The 22,687-nt window shown below is 48.8% G+C and overlaps 1 protein-coding gene across 3 annotated transcripts; it reads left to right on the forward strand.

Annotated features, from left to right (window-relative positions):
* The first annotated feature begins 185 nt into the window (after positions 1 to 185).
* Positions 186 to 22,093, forward strand: FKBP8 (FKBP prolyl isomerase 8). 3 transcript variants are annotated; one of them, XM_081846322.1, is made up of 10 exons: positions 186 to 240; positions 4,217 to 4,291; positions 9,923 to 10,235; positions 10,982 to 11,151; positions 13,520 to 13,608; positions 14,326 to 14,543; positions 15,961 to 16,133; positions 17,232 to 17,309; positions 19,122 to 19,253; positions 20,842 to 22,093. In XM_081846322.1, exons 3-10 carry the CDS (start codon positions 9,944 to 9,946, stop codon positions 20,926 to 20,928), a joined length of 1,239 nt encoding a protein of 412 aa, XP_081702448.1. In that variant the 5' UTR covers positions 186 to 240; positions 4,217 to 4,291; positions 9,923 to 9,943; the 3' UTR covers positions 20,929 to 22,093. The 3 variants fall into 3 exon arrangements, with proteins under 3 accessions (XP_081702448.1, XP_081702447.1, XP_081702449.1); XM_081846321.1 differs by lacking the exon at positions 186 to 240 and adding an exon at positions 3,890 to 3,972; XM_081846323.1 differs by lacking the exons at positions 186 to 240; positions 19,122 to 19,253; positions 20,842 to 22,093 and adding an exon at positions 3,890 to 3,972 and having other exon boundaries at positions 17,232 to 17,411.
* Positions 22,094 to 22,687: the final 594 nt, after the last annotated feature.

Raw genomic sequence — 22,687 nt, forward strand, 5'->3', positions numbered from 1 at the left:
ACGGCGCGACCTCGCCGTCCCCTTGCGTGCGTGCGTGCGTGCGTGCGTATGGAACCCGGCCCGTTTCCTTGGCAACGCGGGGCCTACTTCCGCGCTTAGCCCAGCGCGGCTCCTCCTCCGTCTCGATTGGGGAACTCCGCTGGCCACGCCCCCTTGCCCGCCCTAGGCCACGCCCCTGAGCGTCTGGCTCGGAGCGGGTGCCCCTGAGCATGTGCAGAGTGCATCTCCACAGACAGCAAAGTAGGCTCTAGATTTAAGATCTATAACGAAGTAAATGTAATAAATTATAATTTAAGGGAGGGGGAGAACCCCGGGGTTCTGGGCATGTGCAGAGTTTATCTCCTATTAAGAAAATATAAATAAAAAATTCACATTTACATCCTGCCCATCTGGCTGGGTTGCGCCAGGCACTCTGGGCAACTTCCAACACATATATTAACAACATGGAAAACGAATTAGGTAAAGCTTGACACCCTTCTCCGAGTTTCTGAGCATGTGCAGAGTGTGTTTCTCCCTACACAGCAAGATGGGAATATGCTGGCCCCCCCGGGTTTCTGGGTATGTGCAGAGTGCATCCCTGGACTCTGGACCCTAGTTACAATCTGCTCCCAGTTGGGTTTCTGGGCGTGTGCAGAGGTTTCATTTCTCCTTAAACAAGATGGTCGCGCCTTCCCCCCTGGGGTTTCTGGCCACATGTAGAGGTGTTACTCCAGAGGCAACAAAGGTAGGCATATGTTGGCTCACCAGGGTTTCTGGGCACGTGCAGAGCGTAGATCTTGACAGACTACAAGGTAAGCACAGGTTGGCTTAGCCTACCTGGCAGTGGCGCATGGCCTGAGGCTGAAATGTGCTTTTGGGGTGCAGTTTTCATTCTACTGCCTGTTTCACGCTGCCTTGTGGCTGCATCATAGATTTGTAGAACAGCAGCTTTATTCTCAATTTATTTGCTAATGATCCCTAGCATGGAATTTGCCTCTTTCATGGCTGCCACATACAGTACTGGGTTTAACATCTTCATGTGAGCGAACTAGTATGAACCCAGTGTTACATTCCTGGTCAGTTATTGCCAGTTAAGACCCAAGGAGCATATATGTAAAATTTAAATTTTACATATGCATCCCTTTACATTTGCATTGCACCCCTAACAATTTAGTTTAATTTGCAAACTTGGCCACGTCAGAGCTCATTCTGTGACTGCCAAACTTGGCAAAAGCTGATTTATTGCACACTTAATGCAATTAAATGCCAGCTATTGCAATTTCCCCTCTCCTTGGCTCTTTTATTTTTGAGAAATCAAAGGTGGAGGGGTGCGTGGGACAAATACTTGGCCGAGAGAGAAATACTTGGCTGAATGGTTAATATATAACCTGACTCTTGTGTTAGGCAATCCAGGTGAGTCTTTTAAGGACACTGGAAGTTAATCCTTTTCCCCATCCAGCATTTTCCCACAAGGTGTGGGAAGTTGGGAGAGTTGCCTGCTGAGGTTTACTCTGCAGGCAGGTAGACTGCCGCTGGAGGTGGAGCTTCTGTTGAGTGTGGAGGGGATCTAAAACAAGAATTTCCTCGGTTATAAGCTGATTTGAGCCAGTTAAATGTTTTCAGGAAGCTCCTGTACCTGGGACAAGTACCTGCCTGCTGTTTATCCCACATCTGGTAGTCAGAGATAGACTTCCTCTGTATAGGGAGGTTCCCTCTCTCTCTCATGGCTAGGTGCAAACGAAATGAAACAGATACGGAACCTGTGGCCATCCTCATTGTTGCTGGATTCTGGACCCCCATCACTGGTGATGGCAAAGACATGGCATTACAGGGGCAGGACTAGATGATGCTTAGGGTGCCCTCTGATGACATTTCCATGAATCTGGATAATAATAATAATAATAATAATAATAATAATAATAATAATAATAATTTATTTATACCCCGCCCATCTGGCTGGGCCTCCCCAGCCACTCTGGGCGGCTTCCATAGAAAGCAAAAATACAGTAAAATATCACACGTTAAAAACTTCACTGAACACTTCTTCCTCATCCCCTGATAAACATCTTAATATTAGAATATTAAACATTCCTATGAGTTGCTAGGGACATGGGTGGCACTGTGGTCTAAACCACAGAGCCTAGGGCTTGCTGATCGGAAGGTCGCCGGTTCAAATCCCCGTGACGGAGTGAGCTCCCGTCGCTCAGTCCCTTCTCCTGCCAACCTAGCAGTTCGAAAGCACGTCAAAGTGCAAGTACAGTCATACGCTTTGGGTTGCGCACCACGTCAAACCCGGAAGTACCGGAACTGGTTACTTGCGCTTGCGCGTGTACAGAAGCACTAAATCGCACTTTGCGCATGTGCAGAAGCGCCGAATCGCGACCCGTGCGTGCACACAACTCTACGTGTTGTGAACGCTACGGGTTGCAAACGTGCTTCCAGCATGGATCACGTTTGCAACCCGAGCGTCCACTGTAGATAAATAGGTACCATTCTGGCGGGGAGGTAAATGGCGTTTCCGTGTGCTGCTCTTGTTTGACCTGGAAGCTGTATGCCGGCTCCCTCGGCCAGTAAAGCGAGATGAGCGCCGCAACCCCAGAGTCAGTCACAACTGGACCTAATGGTCAGGGGTCCCTTTACCTTTACCTTTTTATGAGTTGCTGGACTGTGTATCTATAACATATGTAACGGGGAGAGAAGAATAATGAATAGTGTCCTATTTTAATAGCTAAATGTTGGGACAGATCTTATTCTTAATATGCCCTGGGGCCCCCCAGGGCTTGGACCCTGTACCTATTGGCCAGCTGCTGGTTACACAGGAGCAAGCTGAATTATGACTGTGATCCTTACCTGGGAGTAAGTTCTATTGGATGCAATAGGACTTATTTATTATCTTCACAATGTCCCTATGAGGTACGTTGGGCGGAGAGGCAATGACTGGCCTCGGGTCACACAATGACCTTCATGGCCAAGTGGGGGGTTCAACCCTGGCCTCCTAGTGCTCTAATCACTACACCACATTACCCGTCAGAAGAGCCCATGTAGCCTATTAGTCCAGGATCCTGTTCTCACAGCGGCCAGCCAATGGGAAGCCCACAAGCAGGACTCACAGATTCACAGAACTGTAGAGTTGGAAGGGCCCACGAGGGTCATCCAGTCCAACCCCCTGCAATGCAGGAATCTTTTTGCCCAACGTGGGGCTCGAACCCACAACCCTGGGATTGAGCCTCATGCTCTACCAACTGAGCTATCCCAGGTTCCAAGAGGAATCCAAGCACAAAAGCTTCCAGCAAGCAGCATTCAGAAGCATTGCTGTCATGAGGACTAGAAACCTGAGTAAATGTACAGAGAATTACTCAGACAGTTGAATGTGCTTGCTGGACTGCTATAGGTGGCTATAGCAGTGTAATTTGAAATGAAGGCCAATGCCTTTATTTTGATATTAATCTGTACCCAGAGTCCTTAAATTTATTTACTGTATTTATTTTTGCCCTTTGCATCCTATTCCTCATTTTATTATCACACTTCAATAGTCTGCCCTCTCTTCAGAAGCAGCCCAAGGGGGCATGCAGACATCTCTCCCTCCCTCTTTCCACCCTAACAACGACCCTGCGAGGTTGGGTTCTGGACACCCTTTTGCTAGGAGCAAGCCCTGCACAAAAACATGGAAAAGGACCAAACTGAGAAACAAGGACGCACAACTTCTAAAATTATTTTTAAAAATAAATTCATTTTTTTAAAAACTAAATAATGCAATACAATAAAATTTAAAAATAATTTTGCAGTCAGGCTGTTTACGAATTTCAGGAAGCAAAATACAGTAAATCAGATCTGCGTGGGAAATATTTTCCCTCCCTTTCCCTTTAAGAGGGAGGGGGCAGGCTTTGACTGGCAGCCCCATTAGCCAGTAGCATTGACTTCCTGTTGTCAGCTGAGCCAGTGGTGGGGGAATTGAGGTGGGGGTTGGTGGGAGAGGAATCATTCCTGGACCAGGTGAGTGCCTTGCAAGCAATACATTGGGGGGGGGGAGAAGAGGGGAGGGCAGGAATGTGGGGGGAGTTCTTAACAGTGGGGAAGGCAGAGATTGCACCCATGCAATGGGGAAAGGGGGTGCTGGTGGTTGCCTGGACTTTGCAACCTGGGTGGGGGGGGTGTTTGTGTGTTTGCAATCCTTTCTGCGTTAGCTGCCTTCCCCTCTCTCTCCCCCGCCCCCCTAAAATTTTATCTTGTTTTGCAGGTCGTGCATGTGGCGCCTTTCGAATCCGGGACTCGAGGGCTCGAACTTCACGCAGCTCTTGGGAAGCCCATAGCGGTAAGCCCAGGACCCCGGATTTGCCATTTGCTCCTCTGCCTGGCTGCCAAGTTTTAGGCAGGGTGGGGGAGGGATTGGAGGAAGCGCCTGGGGATTAAGGCCTAAACCTTGGAGCCCGGCCAGGGGGAGCCTGGGCCCATGTGGGGTGGGTGGTGTTTCAGAGGCTAGGCCACATCACGTAGCCCTGCTTTGAAATCCAACACAAATCTTCTCTCCGTTTCCCCCGTGTTGCTGTGATAAGCTTCCTAGTCTTCAAGATCTCGTGCGTTGGGTGTGGGTGTGCGCCCTCGACTCACTTTTGTGGCCTAGAAATACACATTATTATTATTATTATTATTATTATTATTATTACTAATTTCATTTATCCCGGCCTCACCAGCCCTTGCTACCTCTCTGCGTGTGGGCTGAGGTGAGGCACGAAAATATGTCCTGGGTTGCAGCCGTCTTTGCCTGCCTGCCTGTATCAGAATGCTTTAATTTTAATTATAATCCTGAGATGGCATGCTAAAATGGAATTGTGGTTATTATTATTATTATAATTATTAGATAGATAATTTATGACGGTCAAAGACCAGCTCGCATAACACAATAAAAACAGCATTCATAAAGAGAAAATATACAATTGGAGCAGATTGCAGCAATAGCTCATGAGTTAAAATTGAGATATATACATATACCTGTACAACTGAGATTTGGACTTCCATAAAAATTGACCCTGGGGCACCCCAAAGGGCAACTTCAGCATTTCCATAGTAAGCTATTTTATTCTAGAGGATGATCTGTGCCTACAAATCTGGGTGCAGAATCTGACTACCAGGTAGGTCATCTTATTATTATTATTACATTTGCCCGAATGGTCAGATCAGAGCACAAATAAATTACAACAACCCTTCAAAGTGTTGCAGCAGGCGGGGCCCAGGGAAGGGTGCCAGGGGTTTGGCTCAGAAAGAAACAGAGGGCGTCTTGGATAAGGATATCTGCTTAGGGAGTTCAGCAGAGGCGAAATTCGAATCTGCCCTGGCTTTCTGCTTTCCCCCTTGCATGCACACAGAATCATAGAGTTGGAAGCGATCGCTAGGGCCATCTAGTCCAACGCCCTGCAATGCAGGGATCTTTTGCCCAAGATGGGTCTCGAACCCACGACCCTAAGATGAAGGGTCTTGTGCATAATATTACTCTGATATTGTTCTGTACCATCTCTTGAGCCCCGAGCATTCCTTCTGCAAAGGGCAAAATTGCAGGCAGACTTGCTCGAAGGTGGGAGGCTTTATCTTCTTAAAAACCTTTTAGCAAAGGAATGCAGAAAGCTGCCTTGACACTGTGTCCCTGGAGCTCAGCATTGCCTGCACTGGCTGGCAGCGGCTCTCCAGGGCTTCTGGCAGGGCACATTCCCAGATCTTCCTGGGGATCCCATTAGGGATTGAACCAGCAGCCTTTTGCATGTGACGCAGGCGTTTCGCAACCAAGCCCTTCCCTCGGGGAGTTCCACAGGTTAATGACATGTTGCACAGACACTGGCTGCTTCCTGTTGTTTGTGCTGCGAATCTGCTGACCGTGAGTTGTTTGTTCCCTTCCCTGTCCTGGTGGAGCCTGAGAAAGGGGTCAGCCTGGGGTGCCCCGGGGTCTGTCTGCTGGGGAGAGGATGGGTGCTTGTGAGTGTAGAAGGCATGTGAATTTCTGAAGGTTCAGGGAGACTTCGCCCCCAAAATAGGCTCCTCTAGGAACAGAACCGATGAACAAACTCATCATTACTTAGATTTAGAAGACATCTAGATTTGTTTTATTATGTTTTTGCATATGTTGGAAGCCACCCAGAGTGCCCGGGGCAACCTAGTCAAATCGGCGGGGTACAAATAATGAAATTATTCCTGTTATTATCCTTATTAGGAAGGCATGTGAATTTCTGAAGGTTTGGGGAGTTTTGTCCATGAAAAGCTTCTCCAGCAACAAAGTCTATGAATAAGCAAATTTCCTTATTATTATTTATTGTTGTTGTTATGGGAAAGTGGGATTGATTTGTTTGTTTATTTCTCTGAGGAGCTCAAGATATTGTATGTGGTCCCCCTGCTCCTCATTTCATCAACACAACAGCCCTACAAAGTAGGTTGGCTTGAGAGACAGTGACTGCACCCCCCCAAGGTCACCCAAGGTTCATGGCTGGGATTTGAACCCAGGCCCCAGTCCGGCACTCTATCCGCTACACTTCCCAGTGTTAGTATTAATATTATTACTTTTCTGCAGAGAGAGAGAGAGAAAGGAAATAATAGAAAAGTGAATATAGAGCTATATTATATAGTATATGTCTCCAGCTAAGGGAGCTATTCAAGCCTATTGGTCTAGGTTAGTCACACCCAGCAACTTCAATGGGTTTATGCCGATTGCTGTGACTAACATTGAATACAGCTCATCACCACTGTTTTAAAAAAGGACATTTCCAATGTACAGTGGTGCCTCGCAAGACGAAATTAATCCGTTCCGCGAGTCTCTTCGTCTTGCGGTTTTTTTGCCTTGCGAAGCAACCCTATTAGCGGCTTAGCGGCTATTAAAGGCTTAGCGGCTAAGCGGCTATTAGTGGCTTAGAAAAAGGGGGGGGAAAGGGAAAAAACTCACAAGACTCGCAAGACGTTTTCGTCTTGCAAAGCAAGCCCATAGGGAAATTCGTCTTGCGAAGCACCTCAAAAGACGGAAAACTCTTTCGTCTAGCGGGTTTTCGTCTTGTGAGGAATTCGTCTTGCGGGGCACCACTGTAGGTCATATTCTGAGCAGATCCATTACAGTGGTGCCTCGCAAGACGAAATTAATCCGTTCCGCGAGTCTCTTCGTCTTGCGGTTTTTTCGTCTTGCGAAGCACGGCTATTAGCGGCTTAGCAGCTATTAGCGGCTTAGCAGCTATTAGCGGCTTAGCGGCTTTAAGAAAAAGGAAACAAACTCGCAAGAATTTGCAAGACGTTTCGTCTTGCGAAGCAAGCCCATAGGGAAATTCGTCTTGTGGAACGACTCAAAAAACGGAAAACTCTTTTATCTAGCGAGTTTTTCGTCTTGCGAGGTACCACTGTATTGAGATCCATGGGCATAGCTAGCGCAGGTCCGTTAATTTCCAAGGGGTCTACTCCTGAAAAACTCAGCTGGGAACGACCCATTCTGTTTATTCTTAAGGTAATGTTTTCTGACCCTGCAGAGAGGCAAGTGCCATACTGGCGGTGATTGATCTCTGCACTGCTGGGGGTTGGGGTACATGACCCTTGGGGTCCCTTCCAGCCCTGCAGTTCTGTGATGAAGCCGCAGTAAAGATTTGGCAGCTGTCTGCCTGCAAACCCTCAGCTTGGTCCCCAAACTGGCTTAGCGGACCTTCGCCCTGGTGGGTTTCTCTCTTGTGGCCTAGCCTACCTCGCAGGGATCGGCGCAAGAATGAAAATTCTGATGATTCTGATGATGTGTTATGGGCATGAGGATAGGGAGTGCAGGGATTATTGGTTTTTTCTTGTTTTTGTAACATAAACGGCCTCGGTCCAGTATACCTGAAGGAGCGTCTCCACCCCCATCGGTCTACCTGGACACTGAGGTCCAGTTCCGAGGGCCTTCTGGCAGTTCCCTCACTGCGAAAAGCCAAGTTACAAGGAACAGGCAGAGGGCCTTCTCGGTAGTGGCACCCGCCCTGTGGAACACCCTCCCACCAGATATCAAAGAGAACAACAACTACCAGACTTTTAGAAGACATCTGAAGGCAGCCCTGTTTAGGGAAGCTTTTATTGTTTAATAGGTTATTGTATTTTAATATTCTGTTGGAAGCTGCCCAGAGTGGCTGGAGAAACCCAGCCAGATGGGTGGGGTATAAATAATAAATTATTATTATTATTATTATTAGTAGTAGTAGTAGTATTACAGTGGTACCTCAGGTTAAGTACTTAATTCTTTCCGGAGGTCCGTACTTAACCTGAAACTGTTCTTAACCTGAAGCACCACTTTAGCTAATGGGGTCTCCCGCTGCTGGGAGATTCGCACCAATCTCGTCCTAACAGCTGGCAGGTGGTCTTGTCAAAATAGGAGCTGAATTGTAAGCTAGGAAGTCCCCAGTTATCATGGCTGCCTTCTGATGTGGGCTAGAACCTGCTAGAGAGTGCAGGGCTCGAATCGTTGCTGAGACAAGAAGTGTGAGCTTGTGGGGCTGGTCTCCTCTTTCTGCCAGACCTACCTTGCAAGGTTGTTGTTGTTGGGGCTTAAAATTAAGAATTGGGATAGCCAAGTATGCCACATTGAGCTCCTTGCACAGAGGAGGAGGGCGGCTGAGATGGAAACAGAACCTTATTAGGAATGGGGTGTTTGGCCTGGAAAAAAGGAGACTGAGAGGGGATAAGATCATAGAAAGGTCCCCCAAAGGTCATCAAATCCAACGCCCCCTGCAATGCAGGGAATGGCCATCTTCCAGTATCTCAAGGGCTGTGAAATGGAAGAGGGAACAAGCTTGTTTTCTCCTGTTTCGGGAGGGCAGGACTCGAACCCGTGGCTTTAAGCCGCAAGAAAGGACATTCTGACTAAATATCGGAAAGCGGAGGTTGGTGACCATCTGTCCTGGACGCTTTAGTTGCGATTCCTGTATTGCAGGGGGTTGGACTGGGTGACCCTCGGGGACCCCCTTCCAGCTCTTCAGTTTCTGTGATTCTATGATTCTTGGAGGGATACAGGGAGAAAGGTGGACTGAGACCTGTGGGTATAGGGTGGTGTACAAATTAAGTAAGTAAATAAATAAGTTAATGCCGTACCTGAAAAAATAAGAGACCCAAACCTTTCTTCATAGGGGTTTCACAGCATCATTCCCTTCCCTTGATTCCCTCTCCCCATTTTATTTTATTTTTTAGAATTTTTTAAAATAAAACTTCTGTTTTACATTTTAATAATAATAAATAAAAAAAATTATTTATACCCTGCCCTCCCCGGCCAGAGCCGGGCTCAGGGCGGCTAACACCAGTAAAATTACAGTAAAATCACAATAGGAAAAAAACCCCAATTTAAAATACAGGTTAAAATGCCATTTAAAATGCAGCCTCATTTTAAAATAGCTGATAAATCAAAACCATAAGGGGAGGGAAACATAAGGGTCAGACTGAGTTCAAACCAAAGGCCAGGCAGAACAGCTCTGTCTTGCAGGCCCTGCGGAAAGATGTCAAGTCCCGCAGGGTCCTAGTCTCTTGGGACAGAGCGTTCCACCAAGTCGGGGCCAGTACTGAAAAGGCCCTGGCCCTAGTTGAGACCAGTCTAATCACCTTGCGACTTGGGACCTCCAGAATGTTGTCATTTGTGGACATTAAGGTCCTCTGCGGGGCATACCAGGAGAGACGGTCCCGTAGGTACGTGGGTCCTAATATTCACTTAACCATCCTTAAAATATCAGTGACTTCCCTTCCTCTCTTTCCACGGTTCATTTTGCACAACATAAATACCTGCATATTTTATATAAACTAAACCGTTCAGTATTCCGTTATTACAGCCATCAAAACTTATTTACACTGTTGAGTTTGTCTTAATGCTGCCCACGTTTTCAAATAAACACAATTTCCCTCCATATATTCAATAAACATTCCCCAATCTTCTTTAAACGTATGTTCTTCTTCCCTCCTCTTTTTCGTTTTCCAGCTGCCCTGATCCGCCGCCGCCATGGCTTCCGGGGGAGAAGGTCTGGACGACATTTCTCCGGACTGGGCAGGGGCCAGCCTGGTGGACCTGACCTCTCCCGAGCTGGCGAAATCCAACACCTCCACGCTGGACAGCGGGGAGGATTTTGAAGTCCTGGATAACGACGAGGAGGAAGAGGAAGGGCGAGACGAGGACCTGAGCGGCCTCCCTCCGCTGGAGGACGTGCCCAGAAACGACGGCCGAGAGACGGCCGCCTCGCAGCCCCCTGCTCCAGAAGACGCGGAGGAGACCCCCGAGTGGGTGGATGTGTTAGGTGAGGACACCTTGCCTTTGGACAGCGCCTTCAGCAAAAGCTGTGGCAGGCAGAAGTTCCACCGGTGCAGCTGGGATTGGCTTCTCCTCAGGCCCACCTCTATTTCTCCCTTCTGGAGAAATTCTATGATTCTCCCACTTCTCCTTTCACTTCTACTTTTTCCTCGTTGTCCCCTTCCCCCCATGTCAAAATTCATTGCAAAGGATGCAGGTGTTAGGATCACAAGATAAAATACAAAATACATGAGAAAAATAAAAAATCCCCCTCTCTGCCTTTATATGTGTGATTAAATGACACAATATATGACAGACATGTGATAAAGGGTCTTTTTAGTTTTTTCTCTGCTCTTTTTCCTCTCTTTTGTAAGGATCATGAGTATTTTGTTTTATATTTTCTTTTTCTTTATTATGCTTCTCTCTTAATATATTGATTTTTATTACAAATGAGTTTGGATTTTAGGGCTTCATATGTTAAAAATCTTCCATAAAGTTGTTGAAAAAAATCAGGAAGAGCAAAACTTGCTTCTCTGATAAAAAATACAGATTTCTGGTATCTGTTTCACATTCAGTTATACATCTGCAAAAAATATACACAGAAGGTCCCATCAATTGCCATTTCCCCTCATTCATAAACCCAACGCCTTGTTGCTGACCCAGTGAGGAACACCAAATATCATCCCAATTAATTAAAGTGGATACAAAATTCTTTCTGCTCTCCTTCATGTTTCTCTCGGTTCTTCCCTGCAGGGAGCGGTTTGCTGAAAAAGAAAGTCATCGTCGCAGGTCAGGGACCGGAGACCCGGCCGGTTAAGAGCCAGGATGTCACCGTCCGCCTTAAGACCATGCTGCAGGGCGGCACGGTGGTCGAGGAGAACCCCAGCCTCACCTTCACGCTGGGGGACTGCGATGTCATCCAGGTGCGTAAAACTCTCTTTTGGGTTGTGAATACCAGTTGTGAGGGAACCAGCTTCTGAATACCTGTGATGGCCTGGGAATCTGATTCAAAGGCTGAACTGGAGGAATGCCAGCCTGCACAGGAGTCCCCGCCTCCAGGGCCGGCTGAGCTGGGGCAGGGCCCTCACCTGTGCCAGATCCTCAGGAGCAGGCACCAGGTGAATCCTCTCTGGCTCTGGAGGTGATCGAGGACCCATTGCCTGCAGGTGCGCCTCTCCCAGCCCTGTCAGGGGAAGGTGAGTCTCCCCCTGGGTCCAGTAACCCTCCAGCCTCTCCTGAGCTGCAGAGGCTCAGGGCAGAGAGGCAGAGGGAACTGGTTTCTCCCAGGGGGAGTGCTCGCCTTTTGGCCAGGAGAGGCGGGTCACCTGTGGGCTGGGACCACCCCTGGCCTCAGATGTCTTTCCGGAGTTCCCGACCACGCCCGGCTTTTGCTTCGAACCCAGCTTCCCCCTTGGTGGACAGTGTCCAGACCCTTGGCCCAGGACTGGACTTTGACCACGCCTCACTGTAACCCCCCCCCCCCGGGACCAGCACAATACCAGTTGTGAGGGAACTGCACCTGGTTGGTCTCAGCTTGAACCAGTTTGATTCCAGAGCAGGAGAAAACAAGCTGGCTCCCTCTTCCATGGGACAGCCCTTGAGATGTTGGAAGATGGCTCTCCTATCTCCTCTTCTCCAGGCTAAACATACCCAGCTCCCTCAACCGTTCCTCATCAGGCTTGGTCTCCAGGCCCTTGGTCATCTCATTCTCCCTCCTCTGCACATACTTCAGGCATCTCAATGTCCTCCTTAAATTGTGGCTCCCAGAACTGGACACGGTGTTCCAGGTGGGGTCTGACCAAGGCAGAACAGACCCGGATTGTGCCTTCCCTTGACCTGGACCCTGGACTTCTGTGGATGCAGCCTAGAATAACATGAGACTTTTTTTGGTGCTGCATCACATGGTTGACTCACGTTACGCTAGGGGTCTACTTAGAGCCCTTGTATTTACGGGACCACCTCTCCTGGTCTGCCCCGCAGAGGACCTTATGAATAACCATAGTTTAGAGGTCCCGGGCCCTAAGGAAGTCAGACTATCCTCCACCAGGGCCAGGGCCTTCTCAGTGATGGCTCCGACCTGGTGGAATGCTCTGTCCCATGAGATCAGGGCCCTGCAGGATTTAACCTCCTTCTGTCGGTCCTGTAAGATAGAGCTATTCCGCCTGGCTTTCAATTTGAACTTAGCCTGATCTTTCATTCTCCTTCCTTCCCTCCCCCTCCCCTTTTTATGAAGATTCCCCGCTCTGGAATCCCACAGCTAATTCTCCCCTGGTCTCCTCGCTGGCCCAAATAGGACTAATTTAGCCAGCTAGCCCTGGTTATCATCTAATGTTTATTGGATGGATTTCCCCGCTAAATTAATTTTTTAATTCTGAATTTATTGTTATTCATGCTTTATACTGTATTTTATGCTGTTTTTTGTTGCATCAATTAAGTGTTTCAAATTTGTTGTTAGCCGCCCTGAGCCCGTTTTTTGAACCTGGAAGGGCGGGGTATAAATAAAATTTTACTATTATTATTTATTATTGATCTTTTTCACATGTACAACTTACTGACAAGCCAGGTGTGCCCCATCCTGTGTTGCTGCAGCTCTAAGATGTTCTCACAATCTTCTTATGACAGCTGAATGGAGCCCCTACCTCCGGGTGACAGATCCTGGGGAGCCGCAGGCAGAGGGGGCTATTGCCCTCCGATCCTGTCCTCAGGCTGCCTTATAATAATAATAATTTATTCTTTGTACCCCGCCCATCTGGCTGGGTTTCCCCAGCCACTCTGGGCGGCTTCCACAAAGACCAAAAATACACTAATGTGTCATACATTAAAAACTTCCCTGAACAGGGCTGCCTTAAGATGTCTTCTGAATGTCAGGTAGTTGTTCATCTCTTTGACATCTGATGGGAGGGCATTCCACAGGGCGGGTGCCACTACCGAGAAGGCCCTCTGCCTGGTTCCCTGTAGCTTTGCTTCTCGCAATGAGGGAACCGCCAGAAGGCCCTCGGTGCTGGACCTCAGCGTCCGGGCAGAATGATGGAGGTGGAGACGCTCCTTCAGGTATACTGGACCAAGGCCATTTAAGGCTTTAAAGGTCAGCACCAACATTTTGAATTGTTCTATCCTCTTGGCCACAGTGAGAACCAGATGTAGGACTAGATGAGCCCCCCCCCCCTTTTCCTGCTAGCTGAAATGGCTGTGTTCTCCCTCAGAGTACCAGCTGCCAGGAATCTTACTTCTGGCCTGGGAGGGGTCTCCTTCCGTCCCAACAGTTGCTGGAGTCATTTTCTCCCCCTGCAGGCCCTGGACCTATGCATACAGCTAATGGAAATGGGAGAGACGGCACTCATCATCTCAGACGCAAAGTACTGCTTCGGCCGGCAAGGGAGGTAGGTGGGGGGGGCGCGAGGGATCCCTTCCCCCAGAGGGCTGACGGCAGATTCAGTCCCCGAGGAAAGAGGATCCGCTGAAACCTAAGGAAATCCTTTTGCTTGTCCAGAATCTCCCACTCCACTCCTTCCTAGGATGACCCTGTAGGATTCAAGTGTAATGAGTGTCCTATGTAAACCGGATAAGAATAATAATTTTATTATTTATAGTCCTCCCATCTGACTGGGTTTCTCCAGCCACCAAACATTAAAAACTTCCCAATACCGGGCTGCCTTCAAATGTCTTCTAAAAGTTAGATAGTTCAAATGTCTTCTAAAAGTTAGATAAAAGTCGATCAATGTTGTTGTAAAATTAATGTTAAGTTGTGTTGTTTATGTAGTAAAAGTTAGATAGCTGTTTATCTCCTTGACATCTGCAGGGAGGGCATTCCGCAGGGCGGGCACCACCACCGAGAAGGCCCTCTGCCCAATTCTCTGTAGCCTCACTTTTCACAGTTGCGGAACCACCAGAAGGCCCTCATAGCTGGATCTCAGTGCCTGGGCTGGACGATGGGGGTGGAGACACTCCTTCAGGATCTTTGGGGTGCCTCACCTGCAGTCTTGCTGTCCTCTGTCGGAGTCAGGGTCCTGGGCTGGGTGGACTTTGGCTCTGATCCCGTAGGGCAATGCCCATGCTTTTTATGAATGGGGTATTTTTTCCTCGGCCTTTCCAACCAGGAGTCCGGACATCCCCCCTGACTCATCTCTGGAACTTGAAGTGGAGCTTCTATCGGCCCAAGATGCCCCCGACCTGGAACTCCTAAGTGGGAAGGAGAAGATTGAGCTGGCAAACCGGAAGAGGGAGCGTGGGAACTTCCACTACCAGCGGGCAGACTACGTTCTGGCTATCAACTCCTACGACATTGCGCTGAAGATTATCGGCTCCAGTTCAAAAGGTGCCTGGTCCTCCATGGCGGATGGGGGTGGGGTGGGGCTAACAGGCACTCTTGCTAAATATAGGAGGATGAGCAGCTTTGAGCCCCAGTTTTCAAGAGAGTTTATTAACTTCTTGAGCTGCCTTGTACCCTGAAAGTTCAGTATCAAAAGCAACAACAATTTGATAAAAGATATCTCCGTATACACATAAAAACGCAATGCTGTCGTCACGCAGCACTCATGGCAGGATTTGTAGTTACTCATCACAGTCCTGGACTTGCGTGGAGGCAGGGTGCAGTCGGCGAGCATCATTCAGCCCAGACACAGAGATCCAGCTCCGAGGGCCTGTGGAGCGCCCTCCCGTCAGATGTCATGGCGGTCGCACATGCGCAGAAGCGCTAAATAACACTTTGCGCATGCGCAGAAGTGCTGATTTGCAACCCACGCGTGCGCAGAAGTGCCGCTACGGGTTGCGGACGTGCATCCCACACAGATCACGTTTGCAACCCGAGTGTCTACTGTACACGACTTTTAGAAGACCTCTGAAGGCAGCCTTGTATCAGGAAGTTTTTAATGTTTGAAGTTTGACTGTGTTTTAATTTGTTGGAAGACGCCTGAGTGACTGGAGAAACCCAATCAGATGGGCTGCATAATAATAACAATAATAATAATAATAATAATAATAATAATAATAATAATAATACTACAGTCATACCTCGGGTTAAATATGCTTCAGGTTGAGCGTTTTCAGGTTGCGCTCCACGGTGACCTGGAAGTAACGGAACGGGTTTCGCCGCTTGCGCAGACGCTCAAAATGACGTCGCGCACATGCGCAGAAGCGGTGAATCGCGACCCGCACAGACGCGGGTTGCGTTCTACTCAGGATGCGAATGGGGCTCCGGAATGGATCCCGTTCGCATCCAGAGGTACCACTGTAGTAATAACAATAATAATAATAAAAATAATAAAAAATAAGGAATGGAGAGACAGAGAGACAGCGCAAAGTGGGCAGGGGCAGCAGACCCTACACTACTTATTCCATCTTCTGCTCTCTTCCTAGACACTTTGGATGAGTAGGGTTTTATTTTATACTTTTACAGCTGGGGCGGCAGAGGGGGAGATTTAGGTTGCGGGGGGGGGGGTCTGCATTCCCTTGCAAGACAGAAGCAGGGGAATGGTGCTTAATGGCAGAATGTGCTCCCTTGAGAGGGGGCGGTCTCCCCTTCCTTGGAGGTTTTTCCGCAGAGGTTGGAGGGCCACCTGCCAGGGGGTTGAGCTGGGTGACCCTCAAGGTCCCTTCCAGCTCTACAGATTCTTTGGAGGTCCACTGGTCTCCCATTCCCAGGAAGAGCCCTCGTTTTGCCATTTCGAACCCGCACCCCTGTCCAAGCCGCAACCCCGCCCCCTTTCTAGTAACCCCCCCTTCCCCCCCTGCAGTGGACTTTACCCAGGAGGAGGAGGAGGAGTTAGTGGACGTCAAGATGAAGTGCCTGAACAATTTAGCCGCCTCTCAGCTCAAGTTGGACCACTACGATGCGGCCCTGCGATCCTGCAACCAAGTCCTGGAACAGCAGCCGGACAACATCAAAGCCCTTTTTCGGAAGGGGAAGGTAGGGGTTGTCTTTCAGGGGGTGGGGAAGGGGAAGGATAGAGGGTCCAGGTGGCTCCTTGTTTCACCCTCGCAACAGCCCTAGGTGTGGCCGAGACACAGGGAGTGGTCCAGGGGCACCTGGTGGACTTGCATAGGTATGGTTGGATTTGAACCCCAGGCCTCCGGAAGGTGCATGGATGCCCCCCCCCGGGATGCTGGCAGTGTGGTGCAGTGGTTAGAGTGCCTGGAAGCCTGGGTTTCAATTCCTCCACTCAGCCATGGAAGGGTTGCAGCGTATGGGGCCTTTTTCTTCAGCTGTTTTTGGACTCCAACTCCCAACAGTGTGACGCGGCAGCTAAAAAAGCCAATGCAATTCTGGGCTGCGTCAATAGGAGTATAGCATCTAGATCAAGGGAAGTAATAGTGCCACTGTATTCTGCTCTGGTCAGACCTCACCTGGAGTACTGTGTCCAGTTCTGGGCACCACAGTTCAAGAAGGACACTGACAAACTGGAACGTGTCCAGAGGAGGGCAACCAAAATGGTCAAAGGCCTGGAAACGATGCCTTATGAGGAACGGCTAAGGGAGCTGGGCATGTTTAGCCTGGAGAAGAGGAGGTTAAGGGGTGATATGATGGCCATGTTCAAATATATAAAAGGATGTCACATAGAGGAGGGAGAAAGGTTGTTTTCTGCTGCTCCAGAGAAGCGGACACAGAGCAATGGTTCCAAACTACAAGAAAAAAGATTCCACCTAAACATTAGGAAGAACTTCCTGACAGTAAGAGCTGTTTGACAGTGGAATTTGCTGCCAAGGAGTGTGGTGGAGTCTCCTTCTTTGGAGGTCTTTAAGCAGAGGCTTGACAACCATATGTCAGGAGTGCTCTGATGGTGTTTCCTGCTTGGCAGGGGGTTGGACTCAATGGCCCTTGTGGTCTCTTCCAACTCTAGGATTCTATGATTCTATGATCTTTCATAGCCAGCAGGACCAGTGGCCAGGAATGATGGGAATTGTAGTCCAGAAACAGTTGGCTTTTCTTATGTCCTTGAAAATGGCGGAGCTTAGAAACCTGCAAAACGATCCACTGTAAACACTGGTTTCGTCTATGCTCTCCTAGGTCCTGGCACAGCAAGGCGAATACAGGGACGCCATCCCCATCTTGAAAGCTGCCTTGAAGCTGGAGCCATCGAATAAGGTAAGGCCCAGAGCATCATACTTCTGGAAGGGGCCAGAGGGTCATCTAGCCCAACCCCCTGCAATGCGGAAATTGGTCAGAATCTGACCCTCTGCAGGATCTTGAACCAGGTGGTTGTCAACAGCTGGTTAGTTAGTTAGTTAGTTTGATTTATTACGGCCATTGGCCCATATCTAAAACAATACATCAAAATTTATCCATAAACAATACAATTTAAACAGTTCCAAGTTAAAACACCCATATAAAACCAATTTTACTTCAATTAAGTAAACACTATACACAATAAGCTCCCTCTATGTAAACCGCAATTCAAATCCCTCAGATTTTGGGGGATATGCATCTTAGTTCTGGCACTTATTGATGGTTCTTAAGTTTAGCTAAGCTGTCAGAGTCATACAGTGATCCATTTCTCCTCTTTTGAAATAAGACATTAATCAGGTATCTAGCGACTGCAAGGGATCTACTTGTGTCTTCGTCGTTTAATAAATATATTATTTGGGCTTCCTGAGGTCTGTCAGCAATTCTCGATAAATATGGGGCCAGAAACTTGGACCGTGAAGCCGAATGTAATGGACAACAGAAGATTATATGATATAACGATTCTATAGATCCACTTTTACAGTCACAGAGGAGTGAGATCTGTCCATGTCAACGGCTGGTAGCCAGAGGCGTATGTCGCCGCTGCCCCCAGATGTGGCTTTCTTCTGGCTTAGATGGCTGATAGAATCCTGGTACCCTTTGAGGGCATCCAGTCCAACCCGGCGCCTGAAGCTGGTTGCCCAGATCCCCGCCCAGCAAGGGAGAGAGTCCACCAGCACGTTAGGTCATTGCAAACACTCTGTTGCCCTGCATTAAATTAAGCTGAGAGCCAGGTATGGTGGAGTTGAGGGCCACAGGTTCCCCCAGGAAGCGTGGCAAAGCCCAACCGGGGTTTAGGCTCAGGTGAGGAAACTCTGAGGTTGCTCTAGCAAAGGGCAGGTGGCAGCTGAGTCCTTATATATAATAGATGCAACAGGTGTAACCCAAGTTTTAGGGCTCACCTGTCCTGCAAGAGTCTGAGTCCAGCAATCTCTAGCAGAATCCAGCATTTGCGATGCTCTTATTACGTTCTGTCATGTTCTTATAATTTCTTGCACGGTTTCCAGCTGTTTTTGGACTACAGTGCCCATCATCCCAGAGCACTGGTCCTGGTAGCTATGGATGATGGGACTTGTAGTCAAAAAAAAGCAAAAAAACAAAACTGGAGACCCAAATATATCCATGGCTAGTAAAACTTTCCTCTTCAACCAGGCCTTGGGCTGATTAACATCCTATACCCTTTTAAATGTTTGTGGGAGGGGAGTTAATGGGTCGTCCCCCTCCCCGTTCTTATTTTTATTATGCATTTTGTGTTTTTATCTGGTGTTTTTATGCTGTGAATTGCCCTGACATCTATGGATGAAGGGTGGTATACAAATTACATTACTTTTTAAAATTAGTTTTCAATGTCTTATTGATATTCTTCAAATGGTTTTTTTTTTTTTTTGGTGTAGATTGGTCTATGTATTTTAGTCATTTTTTTTTTCAAAAACACTTAATTGAACCGCTCAACTTTTTTTAAAAAAAAATCGAGTGTGGTATAGTTTTTCTATAAGCCAAACATTGGCCAAGGCATCTGAATGGAGCCTCCACGTTCCACAACAGTCTATCCCTTGAAACAACATATAAACCCAGAGAGGCTCGTCTACGGACCCTTTTGGTCTGATTCAGGAAGGCTCCCTCTCCTGCTTCCTCAAAAATACGTCTTCCTTCTTTCCCTGCGCCCCCCACCAGACCATCCACACGGAGCTCTCGAAGCTGGCGAAGAAGCATGCCGACCAGAAGTGCGTGGAGACAGAGATGTACCGAAAGATGCTGGGCAACCCCAGCGGACCCACCGCCAAGTGCAAAGACAAGTCATCGCGGGTAGGTCACACGACCACTGAGCTGGATGGGTTCCCGTGGGTCATCTAGTCCAACCCCCTGCAAGTGCAGGAATCTGTGTGCGCGTGCAGGCCGGCATCCGTCTGTCTCGGGAGACAACGGAGAGGTGCGCCTCTGGGGGTGAGGGAGGTCAAGCCGCTGGACGATTGAGGTCCAGCTCCGAGGGCCTTCTGGCTGTTCCCTCGCTGCGAGAAGCCAGGTTACAGGGAACCAGGCAGAGGGCCTTCTCGGTGGTGGCGCCCGCCCTGTGGAACGCCCTCCCACCAGATGTCAAAGAGAAGAACAACTACCAGACTTTTAGAAGACATCTGAAGGCAGCCCTGTTTAGGGAAGCTTTTAATGTTTAATAGGTTATTGTATGTTAATATTCCATTGGAAGCAGCCCAGAGTGGCTGGAGAAACCCAGCCAGATGGGTGGGGTATAAATAATAAATTATTATTATTATTATTATTATTATTATTATTATTATTATTATGCTGCGGCTGCAGAGACCCAGGTGGGAGAGACGTGTTTTCTTGCAGGCAGGGCAGAGGAAGATGCCTGGTTGTGCAGCTGTAGATGTAGCAGGGAGTTCCTTCTCTCTTCGCTCCTCCCAGCGGTCATTCCTCCTCTGGTCAGGAGAAAACTGTTGGCAAGAGCTGTTCAACAGCGGAACAGTCTCCCTCTGGAACTTGCAAAGTCTCCTTCCTTGGAGGTTTTTAATCAGAACTGGGATGGCCGTCTGCCAGAGATTCTTTAGCTGCGTGACACTCCAGCAATGCAAGGGGTTGGATCTGGTCTTCATTTTAGAATTGCTAACACCTTACCTTGGTGGTATTTTTTGGGATTTTTAACATAATTCTTTGACATCTCTCATTTTTAATATTGCTTTTAACTTCATGTTGAATAGTATGCTTTTCTTCTTTCTTCTCTACTAGTCATTGACTGAAATATTTATATAAGAAATAGAATATAATAATAGTAATAATAATAGCCGTAATAACGTAATACAATAACAGTACAGTGGACACTCGGGTTGCGAACGTGATCTGTGCGGGAGGCACGTTCGCAACCCACAGCGCCACGTCTGCGCATGCGCAGGTTGCAATTCGGCGCTTCTGCGCATGTGCAAAGCACGACTTAGTGCTTCTGCGCATGCGCGAGCTCCGAAACCTGGAAGTAACCTGTTCCAGTACTTCTGGGTTTGGCACAGTGCACAACCTGGAAACGCGCAACAGTGCATACAGTGGTGCCTCGCAAGACGAAATTAATCAGTTCCGCGAGTCTCTTCGTCTTGCGAAGCACAGCTATTAGCGGCTTAGCGGCTTTAAGAAAAAGGAAACAAACTCGCAAGACGTTTGTCTTGCGAAGCAAGCCCATAGGGAAATTCGTCTTGTGGAACGACTCAAAAAACGGAAAACTATTTCGTCTAGCGAGTTTTTCGTCTTGCGAGGCATTCGTCTTGCGGGGCACCACTGTATGACTGTATAATAATAGTAATAATAATAGCAGTAATAACGATCAGTGTTAATACGATAATTGTAATGCAATAACAGTAATTGTAATGACAATACAATCTCTCTTTCCCAGTCCATTCCGTGGAAGTGGCTCTTTGGCGCAACAGCCGTGGCGCTGGGGGGCGTGGCCTTGTCGGTTGTCATCGCAGCCAGGAACTAGCGCCATCTGCTGGCAGGGACGGCGAGGAGCCCAAGCGGAAAACCAGCCCCTCTTTCCTCCATCCCTTCTCCCCACCACGGCACCCTTATCCCACCCCCACTCCTGCCCTCCTCGACAGACGCATACGCAGCTCTGGACTGTAGGGTGGCAGCTGGGGTGGGGGGCGGGGCTTAGCTCCTCCCCTCCCCAGAGGCTCCGCCCACCTCCCTCTTAGTTGCGAGATGCAACAGACCCCTTTGCAGTGGGGCCGGTGGGGGAACCGGAGGGATCCCTGGGGGGCAGGGTGGTGGTGGTGGGGAGGTTCGGCACCATCTCTCTGACTGCAGAGACTGGAATTCGCAGGATCTCAAAGGGACCCGGACTTGTGGGTATCTTTTTGCGGTGGGGGGGGGGGACGGGACACACGGATTTCACTGGAAGTTCTGCTCAATTCTTTTTCTTTTTCGAGTGCCCCTTCGCCCCCCCCCCCTTTCGGTGGTTCTTGGTTTCTGTCGGGAGGCATGTGGCGGGCAGAGCTTGTGCAGCCAAGTGTTTATGCGGGGGGTCTTTTAGGGTCCTGTGCAGAAGAGGGGGAGCTGGTGGGTTTCTGCGGAGGAGGCGGGGTACAGAAACGGACCTCCGCAGCGAGACAGGGTCAGGTGGGTTGTCTCTTCGCTTTGGTCCGGCCGCGAGGAACCGTGGGGACTGTTTAGGGCTGTGCAGGGAACCGTGGGAGCTGTAGCCGTACTGATTCCGACCCACAAAGTGAGCACCATGGAAACTCAGCACACTTTTGGGGGCCGTGCGGCAGGTTGAGGGGGGAGAAGAGAGAGGAGATGAGGACGGGTGGGTGTTTACCCCCAAATCCCCTCCTCCGGAGGCCGAACAAAGGGGTAGAGGCCCCCTTTTGAATCCCCCCTTCTGAATTCGCGCCATGTCTCCTTTCCACCCATCCCTGAGCCTTTCTGGCACCAGCCTTAGGACGGCATTCTTGGGTCGTTCCCCCCCCTCCCCCCCCCAGCACCCACTGGTCTGGCCTTCCCCAGGACATGTCCTGCCCCCGGCCCAGGCAGGACGCTCTCGTTTATTAATTATTATCATTATTTTGACCGCTGTCAGGTTTTAAACTGTGAATACCACCACTGCCCCACAAATTATCTAATAAAGAAAATCTGTCAGCAGCGGACCACAAGATTCTGATGCAGTTTTTATTTTATATTTTTGAGGGGAGGGCATTAGGTAAAAGCTTTGGGTTAGCGAAGAATAAATATGGAGCCTGATGGAGGAGGGCAGCTGTGTATTAAAACTGGGGGAGCACAACCTGCTGGGAAAGTGGCCCCCGAGGACTGTCTGTGTGGCCCCCAGAAACCTTCCCCGATAATGTAGTTTCAACTACATTTTGTTTCTGGATGTGTCGCCTCTGTAACAAAGGCTGCTGCACCAACAGGCAAGCATTGATGTGTTTTCAAATGGTTCAGTTTAAGGGTGCTGCCGTGGCTTGAAATTCTGAGTTCTAGCTGTTCAGGTAGACTGTTCCTGGCTCCTGCTCTTTGCAGTAAATCAGCTCAGAAGCTCCCCCCCCCAAAAAAAAACATTTTTAAAGCAACACGTGCACATCTTTGTTCAGATCTGTTGCCAACAATTCCTAAGTGCATGCAATGTATTAGTGCAACCATCTAAAAAAAAAGAAAGTCCTTTTTGGGAAAATTTGGGGGCTCCCAGAGGTCTGCTTGCTCCAGCTTTCACCCTCCCACTAGGGCTGCCCAGATGCCTCTCTAGC

This window comes from Podarcis erhardii (genome assembly GCF_964252035.2).
Source record: "Podarcis erhardii genome assembly, chromosome: 18".
Classification (NCBI taxonomy): Eukaryota; Metazoa; Chordata; class Lepidosauria; order Squamata; family Lacertidae; genus Podarcis; species Podarcis erhardii.

What these genes read in the sequence shown, in the direction of transcription:
- FKBP8 (XM_081846322.1), top strand. Translation starts at nt 9,944, where the DNA reads ATGGCTTCCGGGGGAGAAGGTCTGGACGACATTTCTCCGGACTGGGCA. An exon ending in GGGACTGCGATGTCATCCAG is followed by an intron (nt 11,152 to 13,519) that starts GTGCGTAAAACT and finishes CTCCCCCTGCAG; the next exon opens with GCCCTGGACCTATGCATACA. An exon ending in AGCTGGAGCCATCGAATAAG is followed by an intron (nt 17,310 to 19,121) that starts GTAAGGCCCAGA and finishes GCCCCCCACCAG; the next exon opens with ACCATCCACACGGAGCTCTC.